This window comes from Gobius niger (assembly GCF_951799975.1).
Source record: "Gobius niger genome assembly, chromosome: 10".
In the NCBI taxonomy this organism is placed as follows: Eukaryota; Metazoa; Chordata; class Actinopteri; order Gobiiformes; family Gobiidae; genus Gobius; species Gobius niger.
This window is the reverse complement of record NC_136861.1, coordinates 3,578,867-3,606,269: the sequence shown is the minus strand read 5'-3', so window position 1 is coordinate 3,606,269 and position 27,403 is coordinate 3,578,867. Positions and strand designations below refer to the sequence as shown.

The 27,403-nt window shown below is 47.4% G+C and overlaps 1 protein-coding gene across 1 annotated transcript; it reads left to right on the top strand.

The window, feature by feature from the left end:
• Positions 1–988: 988 nt before the first annotated feature.
• On the top strand, positions 989–27,105 carry tbc1d10b (TBC1 domain family, member 10b; the record flags this gene model as incomplete). Its single annotated transcript, XM_079564760.1, has 12 exons — positions 989–996; positions 2,041–2,223; positions 4,785–6,095; positions 11,683–11,782; positions 15,052–15,159; positions 16,334–16,440; positions 16,727–16,841; positions 17,096–17,161; positions 21,406–21,595; positions 23,102–23,256; positions 25,548–25,811; positions 26,503–27,105. The coding sequence occupies 12 exons, from the start codon at positions 989–991 to the stop codon at positions 27,055–27,057; spliced, it is 3,162 nt and encodes a 1,053-aa protein (XP_079420886.1). The 3' UTR covers positions 27,058–27,105.
• Between the last annotated feature and the right edge of the window lie 298 nt (positions 27,106–27,403).

The following is a 27,403-nucleotide window of genomic DNA, read 5'->3' as shown; positions in this document are numbered from 1 at the left end:
ATGATGGAAATGTGACAAAAAAGTGAGAAAACATTAACAAAAAAGTGACGAAAAATTGATGAAAAAGTGGCAAAAATGTCAAGAAATTGAAAAAAAATTGGACAAAAAATGACAATTTGATAAAAAAAAAGACAAAAAAATGTGACCAAAAAATACAAAAATGTTGCAAAAATATGATAAAAATGTGACAAAAAAGTGACAAAAAATTAATGAAAAAGTGGCAAAAATGTCACAAGAAATTGAAAGAAAATTGACGAAAAAATGACAAAAAAATGGGACAAAATGGGACGAAAAAAATGCAAAAAGGTGATGAAAATTTGACCCAAAAAGTGACGAAAAATTGATAAAAAAGTGGAAAAAATGTTACAAAAATGACAAAAAATTGGACAAAAAAATACAAAAATGTTGCAAAAATATGATAAAAATGTGACAAAAAAGTGACAAAAAATTAATGAAAAAGTGGCAAAAATGTCACAAGAAATTGAAAAAAAAATTGATGAAAAAAATACAAAAATGTAGCAAAAATATGATAAAAACTTTGACAAAAATGTGACAAAATTTGACAAAAAAAATTACAAAGTTACTAAAATGAGTTGAATGCCCAACAAAACTGATGGAAAAAAAATCTGATGACGTGAGGAAAAAGATCCTCTCGGTTCAGGCGGGAGTTCAAAGGTTAACCTCTTAACCCCCGCCTTCACCAAATGCATTTTCTCTAGTTCGGCTTTACCCAAATCTAATAAAGCTTCTCGACTGGGCTTCACAACCTATAGGCCAGAATCATGCTTCATTTCAAAGCTACAAAATGTATCTCAGCTGCCGTTACTTTCATGACTTTTTATCACATTTTAGTTGCTCTTTTGCCACTTCATTGTTACATCTTTCTTTTTTTTGTCTCGTTTTGATCGTTCTGTCGTCTTTACCCTCGCCTTAAAGCCACACACGTAGAATTTCACCCAATAAATAAAATTGAAATTCAAGCGTCTACATGGAGATGTGAGTAAAGGCAGGAGAATTTGAGATTTAAACAGGTTTTCTTCTCATCCTGATACATTTGTGATTATCCACTACAGTAACAGCATGTTCTGAGCTGCTCATTAGGAACATGTTTTGTACTGATGGCAACAGTACAGTCCAAAATGTTTCACAGTGCGCCTTTAAAGTAAACACTCTTTGCTCTTTTGCTGATTTTAACCTCTTAACTCCCACCTGAACGGATCCCATTTTCTCCAGTTTGGCTTTACCCCAATCAAAGAGCTTCTTGGGAAAAAAGCACCAAAACAGCCACAAAAAATGAGAAGAAAACAAGGATGTAAACGCGACAAATGTGACAAAAATTCAACAAAAACGTGACAAAAAAGTGACAAAAATTCAACAAAAAAGTGACAAAAATTCAACAAAAAAGTGACAAAAATGTGACAAAAATTCAACAAAAACGTGACAAAAAAGTGACAAAAATTCAACAAAAAAGTGACAAAAATGTGACAAAAATTCAACAAAAAAATGTCAAAAATTCAACAAAAAAATGACAAAAATTCAACAAAAAAAGGACAAAAATGTGACAAAAATTCAACAAAAATTCAACAAAAAAGTGACAAAAACTCAAGAAAAAAATGTCAAAAATGCGACAAAAACTCAAGAAAAAAATGACAAAAATTAAACAAAAAAAGTGACAAAAATCAACAAAAAAATGACAAAAAGTGACAAAAATCAACAAAAAAAGTGACAAAAATCAACAAAAAAAGTGACAAAAATCAACGAAAAAATTACAAAAAAAATTACAAAAATTCAACAAAAATGTGACAAAAATGAAAAAAAAAAAGAAAGAAAGAAAAAACATACAAAAGGTGACACAACACAGCAACAACGTGAGGAAAAAGATCAGTTTTGTGGGTCTTAGCTTTCAAATGAGGTGTTACACAGGCCTATAGCCAAAGAGGACAGAATGCATTTGGTTTAGGCGGGTGGTAAGAGGTTAACAACATAAATAAAAACGGATCTGTGTGTCTCTCATAGTGAACACTGTTGCCTCCCCCACAGGCAGCGCGTCACCTACAGTCAGCAGCTTAGAGCCCCCCCACGGAGACGCCTCCCCCCTGTTGTCCCCCCGTCCCTGCAGCAGCGTTCAGCTCAGACTCAGGGCAGAGTGAGTGGTAATGGCAGTCTGAGGGGGCGAGATCAGGCTGCACACACATTATGTTCATCGTCCCGTGTCGGCGTGAGGTGCGTGTGCTTTACTGTGAGTAACAGCTGCTAACCTGTAATCACAGCTTTACAAACACGTCCTGAAGTCGGGCGGGGCCAGAGGACGACAATGGGCCGTCGCATGATCTCACTTTTGTGGGATTGTTTGATCACGATTCAAAGCTCTTACTGGTGACTCTTTTCCTGCTTCGGTCTGTGAAGGAAACCAGACCTGCAAATGTTCTGTGAGGAGGAGGGAGGCACCGATCCGATATTTTGACACTTCATCTGGCCGATACCGATCCGATACAGTCTTTTTGTATTATTATATTGTTATATAATATATATCATTATATTTAGGCTTTAGTTTTGAATGTTAAAGGGGGGTATTATGCAAAATGGACTTTTTCAAGCCCACCTGAACCGAGCACATTTTCTCCAGTTTGGCTTTACCCCAATCCAAAAGCTTCTGGAAAAAAGGTGTGAAAATAGTAAGGCTGCAACTAACGATTATTTTTCTATCGATTAATCTATCGATTATTTTTTCGATTAATCGATTAATCTATCGATTATTTTTTCGATTAATCTATCGATTATTTTTCATGTTACCGATTATTTTTTCATTTAAAATGAAGAAAAAAACATTGATGTGTCCAAATGGCATGGCTTTTATATATTTATTTACTAGTAGTCTATTTTCCCCACTTTTTAAAATAGGAAATGGCAAATGGGCCCATTCTCTCACTTCTGGCCCTGACCCACAGTTTGTGAACCGCTGATTTAAAACTAACTGAAACCTGCTCCTGACGGTTATTTCTGTCTGACCACTGAGAATTAGCCTGTGAGTCGCCCAACTCGTTATAGACTGTGCACATTCAGAGAACCAGAGTTACTGTAAGTTACTGTGCTCGTGAGAACCATGTGGATTCAACTCCTCTTTGAGACAAAAAGGCCACGGACACGGCTTTACTCTCGTCTATCATCAAACTACTGTCCTGATTCTCCGCCAGACACAACAACAAGAGAGTTTAAATGAGTGTGTGGCCGATGCCCCGAGTCCGCTCAGAGAAAACATGAGAACAGCGCCCGGGACACGGGGACGGGATGCAGCCGCGCATGAGGGCAGCATGAGGCGAAACGAGAACCGGGAGACAGACGGCCGAGCGGGGCACGAGCGGAGAAGTAGCCTACTCGCGTGTTGGGAGAGACGGGGAAGGCGGTCGGCCTCTCCAGCTCATTCACTTGCAGACTGCTCCGTTTTGGTTTTATATGTGGCAAAGTAGGCTGAGAGTGAGTGCGCGCTGGAAGAGCCTGTCCCCGTAACAACGCGTTGATTAATCAGTGAAACAACACCGTAGTTTGACTGAGATACGGGGCCCTTGCGGCCGCGGGTGTTTTCGTTTCACATGTTCGCTCATAGCCGTTGTGCTGTAGCCTGGCTAACGCCAGACTAAAATCACAAGTGATATTGCAGTTCGAAATGATTGGAGCGCACACAGCAGTCTGGCGTTAGCCAGGTTAGTTGTGCTGCTGTGATATGACATTTCCGCTCGACAGTGTGCAAACAACAACATTATTAGGCCGTTTCTGGAAATACTCCCACACTTTTGACGACTTTTGCCGTGCTTTTTCCCCTTAGGTCGCAGCGTTTGCATTACGCGCAGCCACGCTGGAAGTGAAATGTAAACAAGCGACGCGTCGACGCACAAAAACGGCGTCGACGTATTTACGTAATCGACGACGTCGACGACGTCGACGCGTCGTTGCAGCCTTAGAAAATAGCAACAAAACTGAGACGAAAACAATGATGGAAATGTGACAAAAAAGTGACGAAAAATTGACAAAAAAGTGACGAAAAATTGATGAAAAAGTGGCAAAAATGTCACAAGAAATTGACGAAAAAATGGACCAAAAAAATGACAGAAATTTGACAAAAGACAAAAAATAGAAGAAAAAATTACAAAATGTGATAAAAATGTGAGAAAAATGTGAGAAAAATGTGAGAAAAATGTGAGAAAAATGTGAGAAAAATGTGAGAAAAATATGACAAAAATGTGATAAAAATGTGACAAAAATGTGACAAAAATGTGACAAAAATATGACAAAAATGTGATAAAAATGTGATAAAAATGTGACAAAAATGTGACAAAAATGTGACAAAAATGTGATAAAAATGTGATAAAAATGTGACAAAAAAGTGACAAAAAAAGTGATAAAAATGTGATAAAAAAGTGACAAAAAAGTGACAAAAATGTGATAAAAATGTGAGAAAATAATTACAAAAATGTGAGAAAAATGTGAAAAAAAAAAATGACAAAAAAGTTACAAAAATGAGTTGAACACTCAACAGAAAAAATCTGCTGACGTGAGGAAAAAGATCCTCTCGGTTCAGGCGGGAGTTAAGAGGTTAACCCCCACCTGAACCGAGCACATTTCCTCCAGTTTGGCTTTACCCAAATCCAAACGCTTCTTCTTGGAGCTCACAGCCTACAGGCCAGAGTAACCTCTCATTTGAAAGTAGTATTTCCTTTTATTGGAGTAACATGTGTCTTATCTGTACTTTACCTCGATAACTAATTGAACTTCCCGTTGTCTTGCAGTGAAGGCGTGATCGGAGCGATGGCCGAGCTCTCCGCTTTGCCCCCGTCTCCCCCGGCGCTGTCCGAGCCCCTCCCTCCCGCTCCCGCCGCCGCCGCCGCCCCCACGCCGCCCATCCCCAAATCATCGCTCTACGGCAACAAGGCCCCAGCGGCCAACGCCAAAGCCACGCCCGGAAACGCCGCCCCTTCGTCGGGTCCCGGGAAAGACCTGCAACGACCGGGGAATCACGTGAGCGCGGGAATCGCAAACGCACGGGATCCGCCGTCTCCTCCCGAAACGGCGCCGAGCCTTTACCCGAGCGTTCGCGTCACGCAGAGCTCGGGGAACGCGGAGGTTTGGAAGGAGCAGCCGCAGATCGTTCCCCTTTCCGATTCCAAACTCGTGCAGCAGGAAGCGGCGCAGGCTTTACGGCAAATAAGGCGAGAAGTCACAGAAGAAGTCACGAAAGAAGTCACGAAAGAAGTCACGCAAGAAGTCACGCAAGAAGTTCCTCGAGAAGTCACGCAAGAAGTTAAACGAGAAGTCACGCAAGAAGTCACGCAAGAAGTCACGCAAGAATTCACGAAAAAAGTCCCACAAGAAGTCACGCAGGAAGTTACTCGAGAAGTCACGCAGGAAGTTACTCAAGAAGTCACGCAGGAAGTTACTCAAGAAGTCACGCAAGAAGTCCCGAAAAAAGTCCCACAAGAAGTCACGCAGGAAGTTACTCAAGAAGTCACGCAAGAAGTCCCGAAAAAAGTCCCACAAGAAGTCACGCAAGAAGTTACTCGAAAAGTCACGCAAGAAGTCACGCAAGAAGTCCCGAAAAAAGTCCCACAAGAAGTCACGCAAGAAGTTACTCGAAAAGTCACGCAAGAAGTCACGCAAGAAGTCGCGAAAAAAGTCCCACAAGAAGTCACGCAAGAAGTCACAAAAAATGTCACGAAAGAAGTCACGGAAAACGTCACGCAAATGTTGACGGAAGAAGATCCTCACAAAGTAACTCCGAAAGTAACTCCAGAAGTAGCACCGCAGTCGGACCTCCCGCCACCCCCCGCGGACGGCATCCCCGGCCCCAGCGTCCCGCTCATAAACGAACCCGCGGGCGCCGACTGGACCCCGGTGGCGCCCCCCGTGGCCCGGACGCACCCGGCGCCCGACACGCTCAGCTACCTGGAGAGCGCCAGCCTCATGTCGGGCACGCTGGAGTCCCTGTCGGGCCTGGGCGACGACGGCAGCTCCGTGGGCTCGGACTCGGAGGTCAACGGCCTCGCGGTGAGACGCACCGACAAGTACGGCTTCCTGGGGGGCAGCCAGTACAGCGAGACCGGGTAAGAGCCGCACGGTGAACCAGTGTGGGATAGAGGAACTTATGAAATCTTCAGTTTCAGTTCAATCCGAAAATGTTGAAAAGTGTTTGGGAAAAAGTTGGAAAACTTCTAGTTGTTTCACCTCTAGGGATGGGTTTGGTTAAGGATTTATCGATACTACTACTGTTATCGATTCTCCTTATCGATTCGGTACGAAAAAAGAAGGCTGCTGTGTAGGCATTAATCCAATATTTATTTTTTATTGCTCTACATTTGGACCTAATATATTTCCAGTTTGTTCATACACTTAATATATGGGAGTTAAAATACTACCTATACCTTTTTTTTAGTACTATAATAATAACTTATACCATGGTCTGGGTGAATACTGGATTCTGATTGGCTGGTGCATTATTTTGGTATAACCGCACACATAGTCCGGTAGTTAAATCACTGGGATATCACTCCGCTGTGGCGTCGCCATAGCAACGCCTGACACAGCTGAATCAGATAAAGGCGTAATTAGTGACTGACAGGAACGTATGAGATGGATTTAGTGTTTGCTAAATGTTTGTAGAGGAGAGTGAGCAGCTAGGTTAGCTACTGTTAATAACATATGAGCTTTACATTTCTATTGGAAACGGTTAAGGCTATTCATCATTTTCAGGCGTACATAAAATGATCCTGCATTGAAGCATCTTTGTCTGGATTAGTAAAGTCAAACATAAAAGTTTGAGTTGGGGGGGCCCAGGTGTGAGCGACTCCACCGCAGCTGTTTCCATAAACAGTTGAGCTCGTTGAGCTAGCTAGCTAGCTTCAGGTTAAACGGCATAAAAGGTAAATAACTCCTGCCCACGAGTGCCGCATATCGGTGTTTCCTTCCAGGGAAAAGTGTTTCCGGGTTAGTCCTGTTGTGTTGTGATTCTGTGCTGATGTTGTGTCGTTGAGCCTGACTGAGATCCTCGTAATAGCTGCGGAGAAAGACTCGCTCTGAGACCAGCCTTCAGTGACCGGCTAATAACCCACACAAAATAGTCCCGTAGTCTGGCAGATTTTAGTGACTTTAGTCAATGAAAAACACATTTATTATAAATGTTACGTTTGTGGGACCCTGGTATAAACGGATTAAACAACGAGGAGCCGCGTTAGACGTTATAATGCAGGAGGAACAACACTGTGTCGTGGTGTTCTTGACTCCGCGTCGTGCGTTATAACCGTCTAATGCGGCTCCTCGTTGTTTAATCCTTTACGTAAATCATGGCTGTTGGTTAGATTTGGCTGTAGCTCTGGAGACCAAGTCCAAATGAAACATAGTGCAGTATAATAATGAACTGGAGTCACAGCCTGTTTTCTGCCGCTCTCGGCTTGTGTCCAGTGCGTCGACGCCGGCTCGTGCTGGTGTGTGCGCCGCCGTGAGCCGCCGTGAGCCGCCGTGAGCCGCCGTGTGCGCTGGCGTGTAAAAGCCCCGGCCTGTTTTAGAGACCGGCTTTAATTTGCCTCCGCCAGCCGCGAACCCGGCCTCTAATGGAATACAGGCCAGTATTAGAGAATTTACGGTATATTATAAGTATCATTCAAGTATTGGTATAGAAAAGATGTCACAGTTCCCGTCCATGATTAACAGTATTGTAGTTCATGTTTGTCCAACACTCTCGGGGGTGCAGGCCCTGGACGACAGGGTTTAAGCAAAGGCATTAGGTGAGAATCTGCCCAGAGGCTGATGTGGATTTTGAGCAAAGGGACTAAACTTTAGGGCCGTTTTCATTCCACTCTTCAACAACATCTGCCCTGTAGTCGCTCCATCAGACTTTACAGGCTCCGCTGCATTAGGAAGGACTTTACACAGATTTTACAGATCTAATCCCGAGTTTTGTTTGTGAAAGTCGTGAGCCGTCGTCCAAAAGTCTCCGTGCTTTGAGATGAGACAAACAGTGACGAAGATCTAATAATAGTTCTCACGTGTAAGTTGTAAGTATCGGTCACACTTTGGCTGAACTTTTTACGCATCTCTATTTTTAGACGTGAATCTGTCTGACGCTGACGGATGAAGAGACAAAAACAAAGCTAAGTTTTACTATTTATAGGCAAACGTGTGAAACAAAGAGCTCAGAGTTTAGGGCGTGAGCAGACACAGCAGACAGAGGCACACGTCTGGACTCATCTGCTGTAACGACCCCCCCACTGCTGAATAATTTACTGCTTATTGATTCGCGGCTTTTAGCGACGTTCAGCTAAATCACTCAGTCAAACTTTATCACCAGGAACATCTCCACCCGCGAGGAAATGGGATTAAGGGACAGTAAAGGGAAGCACTTCATGACACGCCTTAGTAACTGGGATGGGGCTGGTCTATGGACGTGTTTTAACCTCTTCACAAGTTTTAATTCACTGTAAAATGTTCTGGGGATTATCAAATACAAATCTTCAGTCGGAGCTCGTACAGTGAGACCGGGACAAATAAATGTAGAACCGTCGTAGCTACACCGGCTGATGCTGGTGTCAGAGTGAGCCTCTCACTGCAGCGATGATCTGTGAAGAGAATCCAGCTCCAGCAGAGTCACAGCCCAGGCATGAACACCAAGCATTTTACTTTACTCACTCAACACTGTCCGTGGAAATAAACACCACGATTTCTCAGAGAAACACAGGCCCTCTGGAGCCTGAATGACGAACGTTTGATCGTAGCTACAGTTCCCTCTTTGAACCATCGCACGGCGGAGACGAGATCATGATGTTCCAATCACAGCTTCAGTGTGACATTTAGAAATGTTTCAAGTGTCATGTCCGCTGCAGTGGCGGCTGGTGATGTGAAAACCAGGGGCGCTGTTGCCTCTACCTACCTTCAATTATATTTTAGAAGATACTTATAAACATTGTTTTTAACTTAAAAAAGAAAGTTATCTTTGGGCATTTAATATCATTATTTTATGTAAAATATATTCAAAACTTATTGTTTAGTTTTATTCAACTAAAAAATAAACAAGTATTTGTGCTTATGGAGAATCTTTTTTTCTGAGTGAATGAAATAAAAGTGTAACGATAGTCACTATACATACAGAGCCTCTAAGTATTCATACACCTTGAACTTTTGCATATTTTGTCATGTTTACAAGCCCTAAACATGAAGATTTTATTTTTATTTTTTTACTGAACATTCACACACAAGTAACAAACAACTGTGAAGTGAAAGCAAAATGATACATGATTCTGTTATTTTTTATAAAATAGAAAAGTGAACAGTGGGGCGTGCATAAGTATTCATACAGCATGAATGAATCCTTTGTGGAACCCCCTTTTACTGCAATAACAGCAGCAAGTCTTTTGGGGTCTGACTCTACAAGATTTGCACATGTAGAGACTGACATTTTAGCCCATTCATCTTTACAAAACAACTCCAGCTCTGTCACATTAGAAGGAGAGCGTTTGTGAACAGCAGTTTTCAGGTCTTTCCACAGATTTTCAATAGGATTTAGGTCAGGACTTTGACCCAACTATTCTTACAATCTCCCCCGTCCCCGCTGAGGAAAAGCAGCCCCACAGCATGATGCTCCCCCCCCCGTATATTTGACACTGGGGATGGTGCACTCAGGACCATGAGCAGTGTTAGGTTTGCTCCATACATAACGTTTGTCTCATCTGACCAAAGCTCCTTCTTCCACATGGAGCTATGTCCTCCATATGACTCTTAGCAAACTTTAAACAGGATTTTATATGGCCTCCTTTCAATAATGTCTTTCTTCTTCCACTCGTCCATGAAGGCCAGATTTGTGTAGATACGACTTATAGTTGTCCCATGTACAGATTCCCCCAGCTCAGCGGCAGGACTTCACAGCTCCTCCAGAGTTATTTTGGGGCACTTGGTTGTATTTCTCACCAGTGTCTCCTTGTTCAGTTTGTTAGTTTACGTGAACAGCCGTGTCTTGGTAAGTTGGCAGTGGTGCTTTACTCTTTCCATTTCTGAATGATGGATTGAACAGTTGCTCCGGGAGATGTTTAAATCTTGGGAAATCTTTGTATAACTTAATGCTGCTTTAAACTTCTCCACAGCTTTATCCCTGACCTCTCTGGTGCTCCTTGACCTTCATGATGTTGTTTAGTGAACAACACACTCCGACCACAGCTCTGAGGGCCTAAAAGAACAGCTGTAATTAAACTGAGAGTAGATTACACACAGGTGGCCTCTATTTAACCGTTAGGCCAAGGTGTGAACATTCTGGAGTCATGAGGAAGGTTTTAAAGGCAATTTAATGCACTCAGAAAATGCTGTATGAATACTTATGCACGCCCCACTTTTCACTTTTCTATTTTTTGAAAAATAACAGAATCATGTATCATTTTGCTTTCACTTCACAGTTGTTTGTTACTTGTGTGTGAACGTTCAGTAAAAAAAATGTTTAGGGCTGTAAACATGACAAAATGTGCAAAAGTTCAAGGTGTATGAATACTTACGAGAGGCACTGTATTTGTGTTTTGCACCAACAGAACCAGAACAAAGGCAGGAGGTGTTTCCTCTTTGATTTCATGCACAGTTTTAGTCCCAGGCCTGCTGTGGTTTCATTATGAGCCTCAGAGCCACAGGTTTAAACCCGTATAAACCGTCAGACAAATGATGCGCTCAGAAATAATGTGCAGCTCACGTTTAGAAGAGAGTCCTCCTCCTGTAACACCTGGAGCTCCTCCTGTAGCACCTGGAGCTCCTCCTGTAGCACCTGGAGCTCCTCCTCCTGTAGCACCTGGAGCTCCACTTGTAGCACCTGGAGCTCCACCTGTAGCACCTGGAGCTCCTCCTCCTGTAGCACCTGGAGCTCCTCCTCCTGTAGCACCTGGAGCTCCTCCTCCTGTAGCACCTGGAGCTCCACCTGTAGCACCTGGAGCTCCTCCTCCTGTAGCACCTGGAGCTCCACCTGTAGCACCTGGAGCTCCTCCTCACGGTCCTGAATCTTCTCTCCATAAATGTCCACGTCCTGGGACATAACGTTGTCCCAAAGTGTGAGATAAACAAGCAGCAGCTAAAGCAGACGAGCTAGTTAGCATTGTCATGCTACCTCCAGGAAAGTCCGTTTAGACGTGACTTCTGACGGAAGAAAGTTGTCCCAAGTCCATTAGTTTGACTAAATCCTTCACCTCCTCTCAGGAAACAACACGAAGCTTCTCCGTCTCTCAGATGAGAAGTTTTTCCTCCGATCGTCCGTGAGCTCAGAGCTGCTCCTCGTGTTTGTTTACAGGAGACGCTTCCTCGTCTTTCACCTGTTTAATCCCCGATGGCGCTGAGGCCACGCCCATCAGAGATTTATTATTGCGCGTCTCTGATTGGTTGAATTAATGATATACAGACGTTTTTATACCATAGTCGAGCGTCATTGGTCAGATCGCGTGGGCGCTGTTCCTCCCGCCCCGAGCACAAAACTGCACATTTATGAGGCTGTTACAGCACAAGGTGAACCAGGCAGATACAATGACACCTCCTTCACCTCCTTCCCCTCCCTCAGTGTAAAAAACACCTGTACATGAGAAAGTTATGATTTTGCTAAATGTTCCTCGTGTTTCTGATGTTCCTCATGTTCCTGATGTTCCTCATGTTTCTGATGTTCCTGATCTGTGGTTCCAGGGAGAAGGATATGCGAGTGGAGGTGTCCCGGCAGCGTGAGATGAAGTGGCTGGACATGTTTAATCACTGGGACAAATGGGTCAAGCACCGCTTTCAGAAGGTAAGAACCAACGCTTCACAGCAACAAGGTCACCCTTTACGGCTGGAGCATCTGGAGTCTGTGTTTCAGACCCGTATGAGTCTGGAGTCTGTGTTTCAGACCCGTGTGAGTCTGTGTTTCAGACCCGTGTGAGTCTTTGTTTCAGACACGTGTGAGTCTGTGTTTCAGACCCGTGTGAGTCTGTGTTTCAGACCCGTGTGAGTCTGTGTTTCAGACCCGTGTGAGTCTGTGTTTCAGACACGTGTGAGTCTGTGTTTCAGACCCGTGTGAGTCTGTGTTTCAGACCCGTGTGAGTCTGTGTTTCAGACCCGTGTGAGTCTGTGTTTCAGACCCGTGTGAGTCTGTGTTTCAGACCCGTGTGAGTCTGTGTTTCAGACCCGTGTGAGTCTGGAGTCTGTGTTTCAGACCCGTGTGAGTCTGTGTTTCAGACCCGTGTGAGTCTGTGTTTCAGACCTGTGTGAGTCTGGAGTCCGTGTTTCAGACCCGTGTGAGTCTGTGTTTCAGACCCGTGTGAGTCTGTGTTTCAGACCCGTGTGAGTCTGTGTTTCAGACCCGTGTGAGTCTGTGTTTCAGACCCGTGTGAGTCTGTGTTTCAGACCCGTGTGAGTCTGTGTTTCAGACCCGTGTGAGTCTGTGTTTCAGACCTGTGTGAGTCTGGAGTCTGTGTTTCAGACCCGTGTGAGTCTGTGTTTCAGACCCGTGTGAGTCTGTGTTTCAGACCCGTGTGAGTCTGTGTTTCAGACCCGTGTGAGTCTGTGTTTCAGACCCGTGTGAGTCTGTGTTTCAGACCCGTGTGAGTCTGTGTTTCAGACCCGTGTGAGTCTGTGTTTCAGACCCGTGTGAGTCCGTGTTTCAGACCCGTGTGAGTCCGTGTTTCAGACCCATGTGAGTCTGTGTTTCAGACCCGTGTGAGTCCGTGTTTCAGACCCGTGTGAGTCTGAGTTTCAGACCCGTGTGAGTCCGTGTTTCAGACCCGTGTGAGTCTGTGTTTCAGACCTGTGTGAGTCTGGAGTCTGTGTTTCAGACACGTGTGAGTCTGTGTTTCAGACCCGTGTGAGTCTGTGTTTCAGACCCGTGTGAGTCTGTGTTTCAGACCCGTATGAGTCTGGAGTCTGTGTTTCAGACCCGTGTGAGTCTGTGTTTCAGACCCGTGTGAGTCTGTGTTTCAGACCTGTGTGAGTCTGTGTTTCAGACCCGTGTGAGTCTGTGTTTCAGACCCGTATGAGTCTGGAGTCTGTGTTTCAGACCCGTGTGAGTCTGTGTTTCAGACCCGTGTGAGTCTGTGTTTCAGACCCGTGTGAGTCTGTGTTTCAGACCCGTATGAGTCTGGAGTCTGTGTTTCAGACCCGTGTGAGTCTGTGTTTCAGACCCGTGTGAGTCTGTGTTTCAGACCCGTGTGAGTCTGTGTTTCAGACCCGTGTGAGTCTGTGTTTCAGACCCGTGTGAGTCTGTGTTTCAGACCCGTGTGAGTCTGTGTTTCAGACCCGTGTGAGTCTGTGTTTTAGACCCGTGTGAGTCTGTGTTTTAGACCCGTGTGAGTCCGTGTTTCAGACCCGTGTGAGTCTGTGTTTCAGACCCGTGTGAGTCTGTGTTTCAGACCCGTGTGAGTCTGGAGTCCGTGTTTCAGACCCGTGTGAGTCTGTGTTTCAGACCCGTGTGAGTCCGTGTTTCAGACCCGTGTGAGTCTGTGTTTCAGACCCGTGTGAGTCCGTGTTTCAGACCCGTGTGAGTCTGTGTTTCAGACCCGTGTGAGTCTGTGTTTCAGACCCGTATGAGTCTGTGTTTCAGACCCGTGTGAGTCTGTGTTTCAGACCCGTGTGAGTCTGTGTTTCAGACCTGTGTGAGTCTGGAGTCTGTGTTTCAGACCCGTGTGAGTCTGTGTTTCAGACCCGTGTGAGTCTGTGTTTCAGACCCGTGTGAGTCTGTGTTTCAGACCCGTGTGAGTCTGTGTTTCAGACCCGTGTGAGTCTGGAGTCCGTGTTTCAGACCCGTGTGAGTCTGTGTTTCAGACCCATGTGAGTCTGTGTTTCAGACACGTGTGAGTCTGTGTTTTAGACCCGTGTGAGTCTGTGTTTCAGACCCGTGTGAGTCTGTGTTTCAGACCCGTGTGAGTCTGTGTTTCAGACCCGTATGAGTCTGGAGTCTGTGTTTCAGACCCGTGTGAGTCTGTGTTTCAGACCCGTGTGAGTCTGTGTTTCAGACCCGTGTGAGTCTGTGTTTCAGACCCGTATGAGTCTGGAGTCTGTGTTTCAGACCCGTATGAGTCTGGAGTCTGTGTTTCAGACCCGTATGAGTCTGGAGTCTGTGTTTCAGACCCGTGTGAGTCTGTGTTTCTGACCCGTGTGAGTCTGTGTTTTAGACCCGTGTGAGTCTGTGTTTCTGACCCGTGTGAGTCTGTGTTTCAGACCCGTGTGAGTCTGTGTTTCAGACCCGTGTGAGTCTGTGTTTCAGACCCGTGTGAGTCTGTGTTTCAGACCCGTGTGAGTCTGTGTTTCAGACCCGTGTGAGTCTGTGTTTCAGACCCGTGTGAGTCTGTGTTTCAGACCCGTGTGAGTCTGTGTTTTAGACCCGTGTGAGTCTGTGTTTTAGACCCGTGTGAGTCCGTGTTTCAGACCCGTGTGAGTCTGTGTTTCAGACCCGTGTGAGTCTGTGTTTCAGACCCGTGTGAGTCTGGAGTCCGTGTTTCAGACCCGTGTGAGTCTGTGTTTCAGACCCGTGTGAGTCCGTGTTTCAGACCCGTGTGAGTCTGTGTTTCAGACCCGTGTGAGTCTGTGTTTCAGACCCGAGTGAGTCTGTGTTTCAGACCCGTGTGAGTCTGTGTTTCAGACCCGTGTGAGTCTGGAGTCCGTGTTTCAGACCCGTGTGAGTCTGTGTTTCAGACCCATGTGAGTCTGTGTTTCAGACACGTGTGAGTCTGTGTTTTAGACCCGTGTGAGTCTGTGTTTCAGACCCGTGTGAGTCCGTGTTTCAGACCCGTGTGAGTCTGTGTTTCAGACCCGTGTGAGTCTGTGTTTCAGACCCGTGTGAGTCTGTGTTTCAGACCCGTGTGAGTCTGGAGTCCGTGTTTCAGACCCGTGTGTGTGTGTGTGTGTGTGTGTAGAGCCCTTGTTTTTGCAGCGTTTCCACTCTTTGTCTGGACCTGTTTGTATTTATAGAAAGTGACTCGGAGGTGAATCACTTCCTCACAGCTGCAGCTGGACCGTTTCTGCTGAAATACAGTTTACTGCCCTACAACACTATATCTGGCTTTAAAATGGCTGTTGTTTCAGGTGAAGATGCGCTGCAGGAAGGGCGTCCCGTCGTCTCTCAGAGCCAGAGCCTGGCAGCTGCTCTCCAACAGCCACGACCTGCTGCAGGCCAACCCCGGGAAGTTTGAGGTAAAACTACTGCTCCTGCTCGTACTGCTGCACTGGGTCAGAGGGCAGGAAGCTGGAATAGAACAAAAACAAAAGCCCCGCCCACTTAGTTACTGTTGCTAGGTCCGTCAAACTTTCTGCTGCTGGAGTGTCTCGTGCGAGTGACTCTTATTGGAGCAAAAGCAGCGCGATTTCCTCCAGATTGAGGGAAAGAGGGATGAAATATGCAGCAGGGGGACATATTCAAGATATTAACCTCTTAACTCCCGCCTGAACCGAGAAGATCTTTTTCCTCACGTCATCAGATCATTTTTTTGTTGGGTATTCAACTCATTTTTGTAACTTTTTTGTCATTTTTTTTAATCACATTTTTGTCATTTTTTTTGCCAATTTTTTGTCATTTTTTTTTATCACATTTTTGTCATTTTTTAGTCGCATTTTTGTCATTTTTTTTGCCAATTTTTTGTCATTTTTTGGTCAATTTTTTGTCATTTTTTGGTCATTTTTATGACATATTTGTCTTTTTTTTGGTCATTTTTTGGTTATTTTTGGTTATTTTTGGTCATTTTTGGTCATTTTTTATCACATTTTTGTCATTTTTTTGTCAATTTTTTGTCATTTTTTTGTCAATTTTTTTGTCAATTTTTTTCTCATTTTTTTGTCATTTTTATTATTTTTTGGTTATTTTTTGTCATTTTTTTATCACATTTTTGTCATTTTTTGTCACATTTTTGTCTTTTGGATTGGGGTAAAGCCAAACTGGTGAAAATGTGCTCGGTTCAGGTGGGAGTTAAGGGTTAAACCATCTAACGAAGGGGACAGTGCAGAGGGATATATTCAAGCTTTGGGAAGGGAAACAAGGGGGCCTCCAAAGCTTCTCTACAAATCAAGGACTTTGAAAAGGATTGCTTTTGAAAGGAAAAATACATTACAGTATTTGCTATAATGTGCAACTTGAAACCAGTATTTAGCCTTTAGTCATGGCTAGATGTTTCTTTCTATGTTATTTTAGCAGTAAAATAATAACAAAGCCCTGTGCAAAGTGGGGGCGCGTGGGCAGGAGGCAGGATGAATGGTGGAATCCACTCCCGTCCCGCAGGAGCCTCGTGGGAATCGTCTCCGGCTCAGAGTGGAGCTTTAGCCTCTGTTGTCTCTGTCGTCGCTGGTCCGGCCCTGACTCTGTTTCCTCCTGTAGGAGCTGGAGCGAGAGCAGGGAGAGGCCAAGTGGCTGGACATCATCGAGAAGGACCTGCACAGACAGTTCCCCTTCCACGAGATGTTCGCCGCCCGAGGAGGACACGGGTAAAACAAAACACCATCACTGCACATTACGCTCCATTACATTCTACTTTCATCCAAAATAATGACATTTGTTTTACTGTTTTTACTGTATGAGAAAAAATGTAGGAAATCACATTCAGTTGCACTTTTCTTATTTGCTTAAAGGTTTCCCATTGTGTCCAGTTTTCTTTCGATTTTTTTTTAGCTTTTGTAATGTTTCAAATCTAGTCGTGATAATGTTTTGTCAGAGAATTGTCCAAAGCTCTTGTGGTCAGTTTAAAGCTCTGCCCACTCTGTGGCGTTTCAGTCAGCAGGACCTGTACCGGATCCTCAAGGCCTACACCGTGTACCGTCCGGACGAGGGTTACTGCCAGGCCCAGGCGCCGGTGGCCGCCGTGCTGCTCATGCACATGCCCGCAGAGGTGAGTCTGCAGAGTCTCTGGCTGTGTCCCAATGTCCACACTATCCCCTATATAGTGACTATATAGTGACTATATAGTGACTATATAGGGGATAGTGTGGACATTCAGATACAGCCTCTGTCCGGCCGTCTGGAGAGCAACCAGGAGTAACCAGGGGTAACCAGGGGTAACCAGGGGTAACCAGGGGTAACCAGGAGTAACCAGGAGTAACCAGGAGTAACCAGGAGTAACCAGCTTCTCATGTTGTTTTCCAGCAAGCGTTCTGGTGCCTGGTCCAGATCTGTGAGAAGTACCTGCCCGGATACTACAGCGCCGGCCTGGTGAGTCGGACTGATGACGCACATACAAAGGCCTGTGTCACCGGCCTGGCGACTAGTTGGGGACTAGTTGGGGACTTGTTTGGGATTAGTTGGGGACTAGTTGGGGACTAGTTGGGGACTAGTTGGCGACTAGTTGGCGACTAGTTGGCGACTAGTTGGCGACTAGTTGGCGACTAGTTGGCGACTAGTTGGCGACTAGTTGGGGACTAGTTGGCGACTAGTTGGCGACTAGTTGGCGACTAGTTGGGGACTAGTTGGCGACTAGTTGGCGACTAGTTGGCGACTAGTTGGCGACTAGTTGGCGACTAGTTGGCGACTAGTTGGCGACTAGTTGGCGACTAGTTGGCGACTAGTTGGGGACTAGTTGGCGACTAGTTGGCGACTAGTTGGCGACTAGTTGGCGACTAGTTGGCGACTAGTTGGCGACTAGTTGGAGACACAGTGTTGGACTGTGACAGCAAGGGGGGCTATATTAGGGACACTAAATCCTGTTTAGTGGGTACTGGAGATGCACCGATCCAGGTTTTCTGCCTCCGTGTACATGTAAAGGTTATGGTGGACGTTCACGTGCGTTGGGTTGTGATGACTCTTGACCCTCGTGTGCGTCGGGTTGTGATGACTCTTGACCCTCGTGTGCGTCGGGTTGTGATGACTCTTGACCCTCGTGTGCGTTGGGTTGTGATGACTCTTGACCCTCGTGTGCGTTGGGGTGTGATGACTCTTGACCCTCGTGTGCTTTGGGGTGTGATGACTCTTGACCCTCGTGTGCGTTGGGGTGTGATGACTCTTGACCCTCGTGTGCGTTGGGGTGTGATGACTCTCGACCCTCGTGTGCTTTGGGGTGTGATGACTCTTGACCCTCGTGTGCGTTGGGGTGTGATGACTCTTGACCCTCGTGTGCTTTGGGGTGTGATGACTCTTGACCCTCGTGTGCGTTGGGGTGTGATGACTCTTGACCCTCGTGTGCGTCGGGTTGTGATGACTCTCGACCCTCGTGTGCGTCAGGTTGTGATGACTCTTGACCCTCGTGTGTGTCGGGTTGTGATGACTCTTGACCCTCGTGTGCGTCGGGGTGTGATGACTCTTGACCCTCGTGTGCGTTGGGGTGTGATGACTCTCGACCCTCGTGTGCGTCGGGTTGTGATGACTCTTGACCCTCGTGTGCGTCGGGGTGTGATGACTCTTGACCCTCGTGTGCGTTGGGGTGTGATGACTCTCGACCCTCGTGTGCGTTGGGTTGTGATGACTCTCGACCCTCGTGTGCGTCAGGTTGTGATGACTCTTGACCCTCGTGTGTGTCGGGTTGTGATGACTCTTGACCCTCGTGTGCGTCGGGGTGTGATGACTCTTGACCCTCGTGTGCGTCGGGTTGTGATGACTCTTGACCCTCGTGTGCGTCGGGGTGTGATGACTCTTGACCCTCGTGTGCGTTGGGGTGTGATGACTCTTGACCCTCGTGTGCGTCGGGTTGTGATGACTCTTGACCCTCGTGTGCGTCGGGTTGTGATGACTCTTGACCCTCGTGTGTGTTGGGTTGTGATGACTCTTGACCCTCGTGTGCGACGGGTTGTGATGACTCTTGACCCTCGTGTGCGACGGGTTGTGATGACTCTTGACCCTCGTGTGTGTTGGGTTGTGATGACTCTTGACCCTCGTGTGCGACGGGTTGTGATGACTCTTGACCCTCGTGTGCGTTGGGGTGTGATGACTCTTGAACCTCGTGTGCGTTGGGGTGTGATGACTCTTGACCCTCGTGTGCGTTAGGTTGTGATGACTCTTGACCCTCGTGTGCGTTGGGGTGTGATGACTCTTGACCCTCGTGTGCGTTGGGTTGTGATGACTCTTGACCCTCGTGTGCGTTGGGGTGTGATGACTCTCGACCCTCGTGTGCGTCGGGGTGTGATGACTCTTGACCCTCGTGTGCGTTGGGGTGTGATGACTCTTGACCCTCGTGTGTGTTGGGTTGTGATGACTCTTGACCCTCGTGTGCGTTGGGGTGTGATGACTCTCGACCCTCGTGTGCGTCGGGGTGTGATGACTCTTGACCCTCGTGTGCGTTGGGTTGTGATGACTCTCGACCCTCGTGTGCGTTGGGGTGTGATGACTCTCGACCCTCGTGTGCGTTGAGTTGTGATGACTCTTGACCCTCGTGTGCGACGGGTTGTGATGACTCTTGACCCTCGTGTGCGTCGGGGTGTGATGAATCTCGACCCTCGTGTGTTTCGGGTTGTGATGACTCTTGACCCTCGTGTGCGTCGGGGTGTGATGACTCTTGACCCTCGTGTGTGTCGGGTTGTGATGACTCTTGACCCTCGTGTGTGTCGGGTTGTGATGACTCTTGACCCTCGTGTGCGTTGGGGTGTGATGACTCTTGACCCTCGTGTGCGTCGGGGTGTGATGACTCTTGACCCTCGTGTGCGTTGGGGTGTGATGACTCTTGACCCTCGTGTGCGTTGGGTTGTGATGACTCTTGACCCTTGTGTGCGTCGGGGTGTGATGACTCTTGACCCTCGTGTGCGTCGGGTTGTGATGACTCTTGACCCTCGTGTGCGTCGGGTTGTGATGACTCTTGACCCTCGTGTGCGTCGGGTTGTGATGACTCTTGACCCTCGTGTGCGTCGGGTTGTGATGACTCTTGACCCTCGTGTGCGTTGGGGTGTGATGACTCTTGACCCTCGTGTGCGTCGGGTTGTGATGACTCTTGACCCTCGTGTGCTTTGGGGTGTGATGACTCTTGACCCTCGTGTGCGTTGGGGTGTGATGACTCTTGACCCTCGTGTGCGTCGGGTTGTGATGACTCTTGACCCTCGTGTGCGTTGGGGTGTGATGACTCTTGACCCTCGTGTGCGTCGGGTTGTGATGACTCTTGACCCTCGTGTGCGACGGGTTGTGATGACTCTTGACCCTCGTGTGCGTCGGGGTCTGATGACTCTTGACCCTCGTGTGCGTGGGGGTGTGATGACTCTTGACCCTCGTGTGCGTCGGGTTGTGATGACTCTTGACCCTCGTGTGCGTCGGGTTGTGATGACTCTTGACCCTCGTGTGCGTCGGGTTGTGATGACTCTTGACCCTCATGTGCGTCGGGTTGTGATGACTCTTGACCCTCGTGTGCGTCGGGTTGTGATGACTCTTGACCCTCGTGTGCGTCGGGTTGTGATGACTCTTGACCCTCGTGTGCGTCGGGTTGTGATGACTCTTGACCCTCGTGTGCGTCGGGGTGTGATGACTCTTGACCCTCGTGTGCGTCGGGTTGTGATGACCCTTGACCCTCGTGTGCGTCGGGTTGTGATGACCCTTGACCCTCGTGTGCGTTGGGGTGTGATGACTCTCGACCCTCGTGTGCTTTGGGGTGTGATGACTCTTGACCCTCGTGTGCTTTGGGGTGTGATGACTCTTGACCCTCGTGTGCGTCGGGTTGTGATGACTCTTGACCCTCGTGTGCGTCGGGTTGTGATGACTCTTGACCCTCGTGTGCGTCGGGTTGTGATGACTCTTGACCCTCGTGTGCGTCGGGTTGTGATGACCCTTGACCCTCGTGTGCGTCGGGTTGTGATGACTCTTGACCCTCGTGTGCGTCGGGTTGTGATGACTCTTGACCCTCATGTGCGTCGGGTTGTGATGACTCTTGACCCTCGTGTGCGTCGGGTTGTGATGACTCTTGACCCTCGTGTGCGTCGGGTTGTGATGACTCTTGACCCTCGTGTGCGTCGGGTTGTGATGACTCTTGACCCTCGTGTGCGTCGGGGTGTGATGACTCTTGACCCTCGTGTGCGTCGGGTTGTGATGACCCTTGACCCTCGTGTGCGTCGGGTTGTGATGACCCTTGACCCTCGTGTGCGTTGGGGTGTGATGACTCTCGACCCTCGTGTGCTTTGGGGTGTGATGACTCTTGACCCTCGTGTGCTTTGGGGTGTGATGACTCTTGACCCTCGTGTGCGTCGGGTTGTGATGACTCTTGACCCTCGTGTGCGTCGGGTTGTGATGACTCTTGACCCTCGTGTGCGTCGGGTTGTGATGACTCTTGACCCTCGTGTGCGTCGGGTTGTGATGACCCTTGACCCTCGTGTGCGTCGGGTTGTGATGACCCTTGACCCTCGTGTGCGTCGGGTTGTGATGACCCTTGACCCTCGTGTGCGTCGGGTTGTGATGACCCTTGACCCTCGTGTGCGTCGGGTTGTGATGACTCTCGACCCTCGTGTGCGTCCGGTTGTGATGACCCTTGATCCTCGTGTGCCGCCCTTTAGGAGGCGATCCAGCTGGACGGGGAGATCTTCTTCTCGCTGCTGCGCCGCACGTGCCCCATGGCGTATCGTCACCTGAAGAAGTTCAAGATCGACCCCATCCTCTACATGACGGAGTGGTTCATGTGCATCTTCTCCCGGACGCTGCCCTGGGCGTCGGTGCTGCGCGTCTGGGACATGTTCTTCTGTGAAGGTACGACTCTGCCTCACCTTTACACAGACACTTTAGAAGCTCTAGCAACGTCCAAACAGCATCATCATGGTTTATTCAGTCTTTCACAATGACTTCCCTTTGACTTAGACTGGTGTTTCAACTAGGGCTGCAACTAACGATTATTTTGGTAATCGATTAATCTACCTATTATTTTTACGATTAATCGATTAATCGCTTGGCTGTGAATGGTGTATTAAAATTGTATTTTTTCATTTATTTTTAATCACATAATGCTAAAGTGGCATCTCTTGAGGACATGTTGATGGAGTAAACTTAAACTGTGTTGTAAAGTGTTTTTGGAGGCTCTCAGTGCCAGTTCTGCTTTATTAATTGGATGAGACACAGACAGATATCTATGAAATTTTCAACGTACAAAACTCTACAGACCCTAACTTAAAAAAGTGTTCATGTAATTTTTGCTCTTTTTAAGTGTTTACTAGAAAACGATTAATCGATTACTAAAATAGTTGACAACTATTTCAATAATCGATTTGTTGTCGATTAATCGATTAGTTGTTTCAGCCCTAGTTTCAACTTTAACCCCTTAACTCCCACCTGAACCGAGCACATTTTCTCCAGTTTGGCTTCACCCCAGTCCAAAAGCTTCTGGAAAAAAGCTGTGAAAATAGCAACAAAACTGAGATGAAAACAATGATGGAAATGTGACAAAAAAGTGACAAAAAATTGATGAAAAAGTGGCAAAAATGTCACAAGAAATTGAAAAAAATGGACGAAAAAATGACAAAAAAGTTACAAAAATGAGTTGAACACCCAACAAAAAAATTATAGGGAAAAAATCTGATGACGTGAGGAAAAAGATCCTCTCGGTTCAGGCGGGAGTTAAGAGGTTAAATAACGTGTGTCTAACTAATAGTTTGTTTTTTAATACATAAATGTGTCAGTCATATATCAGTCCTTCCTTCTCTGACTGCCTGTAAATTAAAGGACATTTTTAAAGGTATAGCGGAGGATGTTCTATTTCCGGGTGGATCATCAAGACGATTGGTCCTCCTAATTGTCAATCATTCTGGTGATGTGCCTACGTGAGGCCGTCGTGCGTTGAAAATGGCAGAGGGGCAAGAGAAAAAGTGTCTTCGAAGTGTATGAGAAGAAGAGAAAGGCTTCAGAAGAGAGAAACAAGACCAGAGTGTTTTTGGGAGATTCTTCCTCCCCGGAGGCAGGTAGAGCGTTGAGCTTTTTTTTTTAAAAAGTGGAGAGGGCGGTTCTTTCCTAAAATTCGTGAAAATCCTCCTGTATACCTTTAAATATGTTTTAAATCAATAAGCCCCTTTAAGTGTTCAAATGTTTATCTAGTTTTCTCCTCATTCCTGACAGATTGCACTTCACTACAACTATTTTATTAAAAAACTAAACCAGATCCAAAGTCCCTCTGAGCAAATCTTACGTTAAAAATGTGTGTCTCTAAATTAAATATTCCTCCCTGTTCGCCTGTGAGCTCTGACTGGATCCTCCTGCGTCCCTCAGGAGTGAAGATCGTGTTCCGCGTGGGCCTCGTGCTCCTGAAGCAGATGTTGGGCTCGGTGGATAAACTGCGGGAGGTCCAGGGCATGTACGAGACGATGGAGCGGCTCCGGAACATCACCCCAGACCTGATCCGAGAGGACGTGCTGGTGCAGGAGGTGACCACCACCCGGGAGGGCACACTCGTCACAGAAAGAGGACACACTCGTCACTAATGTCAGAAACAGGACTGTGACGTCTCACACTCGTCACTAATGTCAGAAACAGGACTGTGACGTCACACTCGTCACTAATGTCAGAAACAGGACTGTGATCTCACACTCGTCACTAATGTCAGAAACAGGACTGTGATCTCACACTCGTCACTAATGTCAGAAACAGGACTGTGACGTCTCACACTCGTCACTAATGTCAGAAACAGGACTGTGATCTCACACTCGTCACTAATGTCAGAAACAGGACTGTGACGTCTCACACTCGTCGCTAATGTCAGAAACAGGACTGTGACGTCTCACACTCGTCACTAATGTCAGAAACAGGACTGTGACGTCTCACACTCGTCACTAATGTCAGAAACAGGACTGTGATCTCACACTCGTCACTAATGTCAGAAACAGGACTGTGATCTCACACTCGTCACTAATGTCAGAAACAGGACTGTGATCTCACACTCGTCACTAATGTCAGAAACAGGACTGTGACCTCACACTCGTCACTAATGTCAGAAACAGGACTGTGACGTCTCACACTCGTCACTAATGTCAGAAACAGGACTGTGACGTCACACTCGTCACTAATGTCAGAAACAGGACTGTGACATCTCACACTCGTCACTAATGTCAGAAACAGGACTGTGACCTCACACTCGTCACTAATGTCAGAAACAGGACTGTGACATCTCACACTCGTCACTAATGTCAGAAACAGGACTGTGACGTCTCACACTCGTCACTAATGTCAGAAACAGGACTGTGACCTCACACTCGTCACTAATGTCAGAAACAGGACTGTGACGTCTCACACTCGTCACTAATGTCAGAAACAGGACTGTGACCTCACACTCGTCACTAATGTCAGAAACAGGACTGATCTCACACTCGTCACTAATGTCAGAAACAGGACTGTGACGTCTCACACTCGTCACTAATGTCAGAAACAGGACTGTGACGTCTCACACTCGTCACTAATGTCAGAAACAGGACTGTGACGTCTCACACTCGTCACTAATGTCAGAAACAGGACTGTGACCTCACACTCGTCACTAATGTCAGAAACAGGACTGATCTCACGCTCGTCACTGTCAGAAACAGGACTGTGACGTCACACTCGTCACTAATGTCAGAAACAGGACTGTGACCTCACACTCGTCACTAATGTCAGAAACAGGACTGTGATCTCACACTCGTCACTAATGTCAGAAACAGGACTGTGATCTCACACTCGTCACTAATGTCAGAAACAGGACTGTGACGTCTCACGCTCGTCACTAATGTCAGAAACAGGACTGTGACCTCACACTCGTCACTAATGTCAGAAACAGGACTGTGACGTCTCACACTCGTCGCTAATGTCAGAAACAGGACTGATCTCACACTCGTCACTAATGTCAGAAACAGGACTGTGACGTCACACTCGTCACTAATGTCAGAAACAGGACTGTGACCTCACACTCGTCACTAATGTCAGAAACAGGACTGTGATCTCACACTCGTCACTAATGTCAGAAACAGGACTGTGATCTCACACTCGTCACTAATGTCAGAAACAGGACTGTGACGTCTCACGCTCGTCACTAATGTCAGAAACAGGACTGTGACGTCTCACACTCGTCGCTAATGTCAGAAACAGGACTGATCTCACACTCGTCACTAATGTCAGAAACAGGACTGTGATCTCACACTCGTCACTAATGTCAGAAACAGGACTGTGACGTCTCACACTCGTCACTAATGTCAGAAACAGGACTGTGACCTCACACTCGTCACTAATGTCAGAAACAGGACTGTGACCTCACACTCGTCACTAATGTCAGAAACAGGACTGTGACGTCTCACACTCGTCGCTAATGTCAGAAACAGGACTGTGACGTCTCACACTCGTCGCTAATGTCAGAAACAGGACTGTGACGTCACACTCGTCGCTAATGTCAGAAACAGGACTGTGACGTCACACTCGTCACTAATGTCAGAAACAGGACTGTGACCTCACACTCGTCACTAATGTCAGAAACAGGACTGTGACGTCTCACACTCGTCACTAATGTCAGAAACAGGACTGTGACCTCACACTCGTCACTAATGTCAGAAACAGGACTGTGACCTCACACTCGTCACTAATGTCAGAAACATGTGTTGAACAATGTTGAAAAATTTAAAACTGAAATTGTACAGCAGTTTCATGTAGCAGACGATATATCTAATGAGGCTAATGAGGCCTCTCCTCCCCTCAGATCGTGACCCTGCCCGTCACCGAGGCACTGATCGAGCGTGAGTGCGGCGTGCAGGTGAGGAAGTGGCGCGAGTCTCGGGGCGAGTTGTCTCATCAGCCCGGGCGGCGTCTCCACGGCACCCGGCACGTTTACGAGCACAAGCGCCGCGCCTCCTCGCTGGCCTCCGGGGGCTCCTTCTCCTTCCTGGGCAGCCCCGTCCCCCCCCCGGGGCCCCTGCGCGCCTCCTCCAGCCTGCTGTCGCTGCCCGGCTTCCGCAGGTCCAAGGCAAGTGTCCCGCCTCGCCACACAACGGCCCAACACTTACTTAACACTTACTTAACACTTACTTAACACTTACTTAACACTTACTTACACAATCCACAGAATCAACACAGGCATTTCCTCTAAAGACATGAGGTTTACAGCATTTGTCTCATTTTTATCGCTGTTTTGAGGTTTATTTTCAGGAAGCTTTTAGATTTGAGAAAATGTGGTCAGTTCAGGTGGGGGTTAACCTCTTCACTCCCACCTGAACTGACCACAATTTCTCTTGTTTGGCTTTACCCGAATCAAAAAGCTTCTTGGGTAAAAAGCAGCCACAAGAAATGAGAAGAAAACAAGAATGTAAACGCGACAAAAGTGACAAAAATTCAACAAAAATGTGACAAAAATGTGACAAAAATTCAACAAAAATGTGACAAAAATTCAACAAAAATTCAACAAAAAATTGACAAAAAATCAACAAAAATGTGACAAAAATTCAACAAAAGAAAGAAAAAACATACAAAAGGTGACACAACACAGCAACAAAGATCAGTTTTGTGGGTCTTAGCTTTCAAATGAGGTGTTACACACGCCTATGTAATAAGGGGACAGAATGCTTCAGGCGGGTGTAAGAGTGAAAGATGCTTTTTAGTCAGAAATGTGACTTTATGATGTAAACACGTCTAACTTGAGTTTCTTCTTCTCCTCCAAGGCTCCGTTCTTCTCCCAGCCCAAAAAGAGTTCGTTCTCGGGGCCGACCCGCGCAGACTCCCCCCCCCAGTCTCCTCCCGCCGCCGCCGCGAAGCCCCCGATCCCCCCCCAGAGCCCGTTAGTCACGAACGAGTCCGCGGCCAAACCTCCGCCGAGCACCGCCCAGCAGCCCAGCAGGCTCTCGCCGTCGCCCAAGGTCGTCTCCGAGCAGATCACCCCCAAGATCCCCTCGCCCACGGCCAACAACGCCCCCCTGCCGCCCTGCGAGGCCCGGAAGCCCCCGGAACCCCCGCAGCCCGAGGAGGAGGAGGAGGGCGGCGGCAAGAAGGCGGCCAAGAAGTCCAAAGAGGAGAAGAGGAAGGACAAGGACGACGAGAGGCGGCGAATGAAGGAGAAGCGCGACAGGGAGAAGGCGGAGAAGGAGCGCGCCAAGAAGGAGAAGGAGCGGCAGGAGCGCGAGAAGAAGAGGAGCGCCAGGAAGAAGCAGCACGCGGGAGGAGCGGCGGCGGCGGCGGCGGCGGCGGCGGGGGGCGAGGAGAAGGAGAAACAAGGATAACCAGGCCTAAGGGTTCAACCGGGCGACGGAGGAGGGAGCGAGGCTAGAGGAGCGAGGTTAGAGGAGCGAGGCTAGAGGAGCTAGGCTAAAGCTAGAGGAGCGAGGCTAAAGGAGCGAGGCTAGAGGAGCGAGGCTAGAGGAGCGAAGCTAAAGGAGCGAGGCTAAAGCTAGAGGAGCCAGGCTAAAGGAGCGAAGCTAAAGGAGCGAGGCTAAAGCTAAAGGAGCGAGGCTAAAGCTAAAGGAGCGAGGCTAAAGCTAAAGGAGCTAGGCTAAAGGAGCCAGGCTAAAGGAGCCAGGCTAGAGGAGCGAGGCTAAAGCTAGAGGAGCGAGGCTAGAGGAGCGAGGC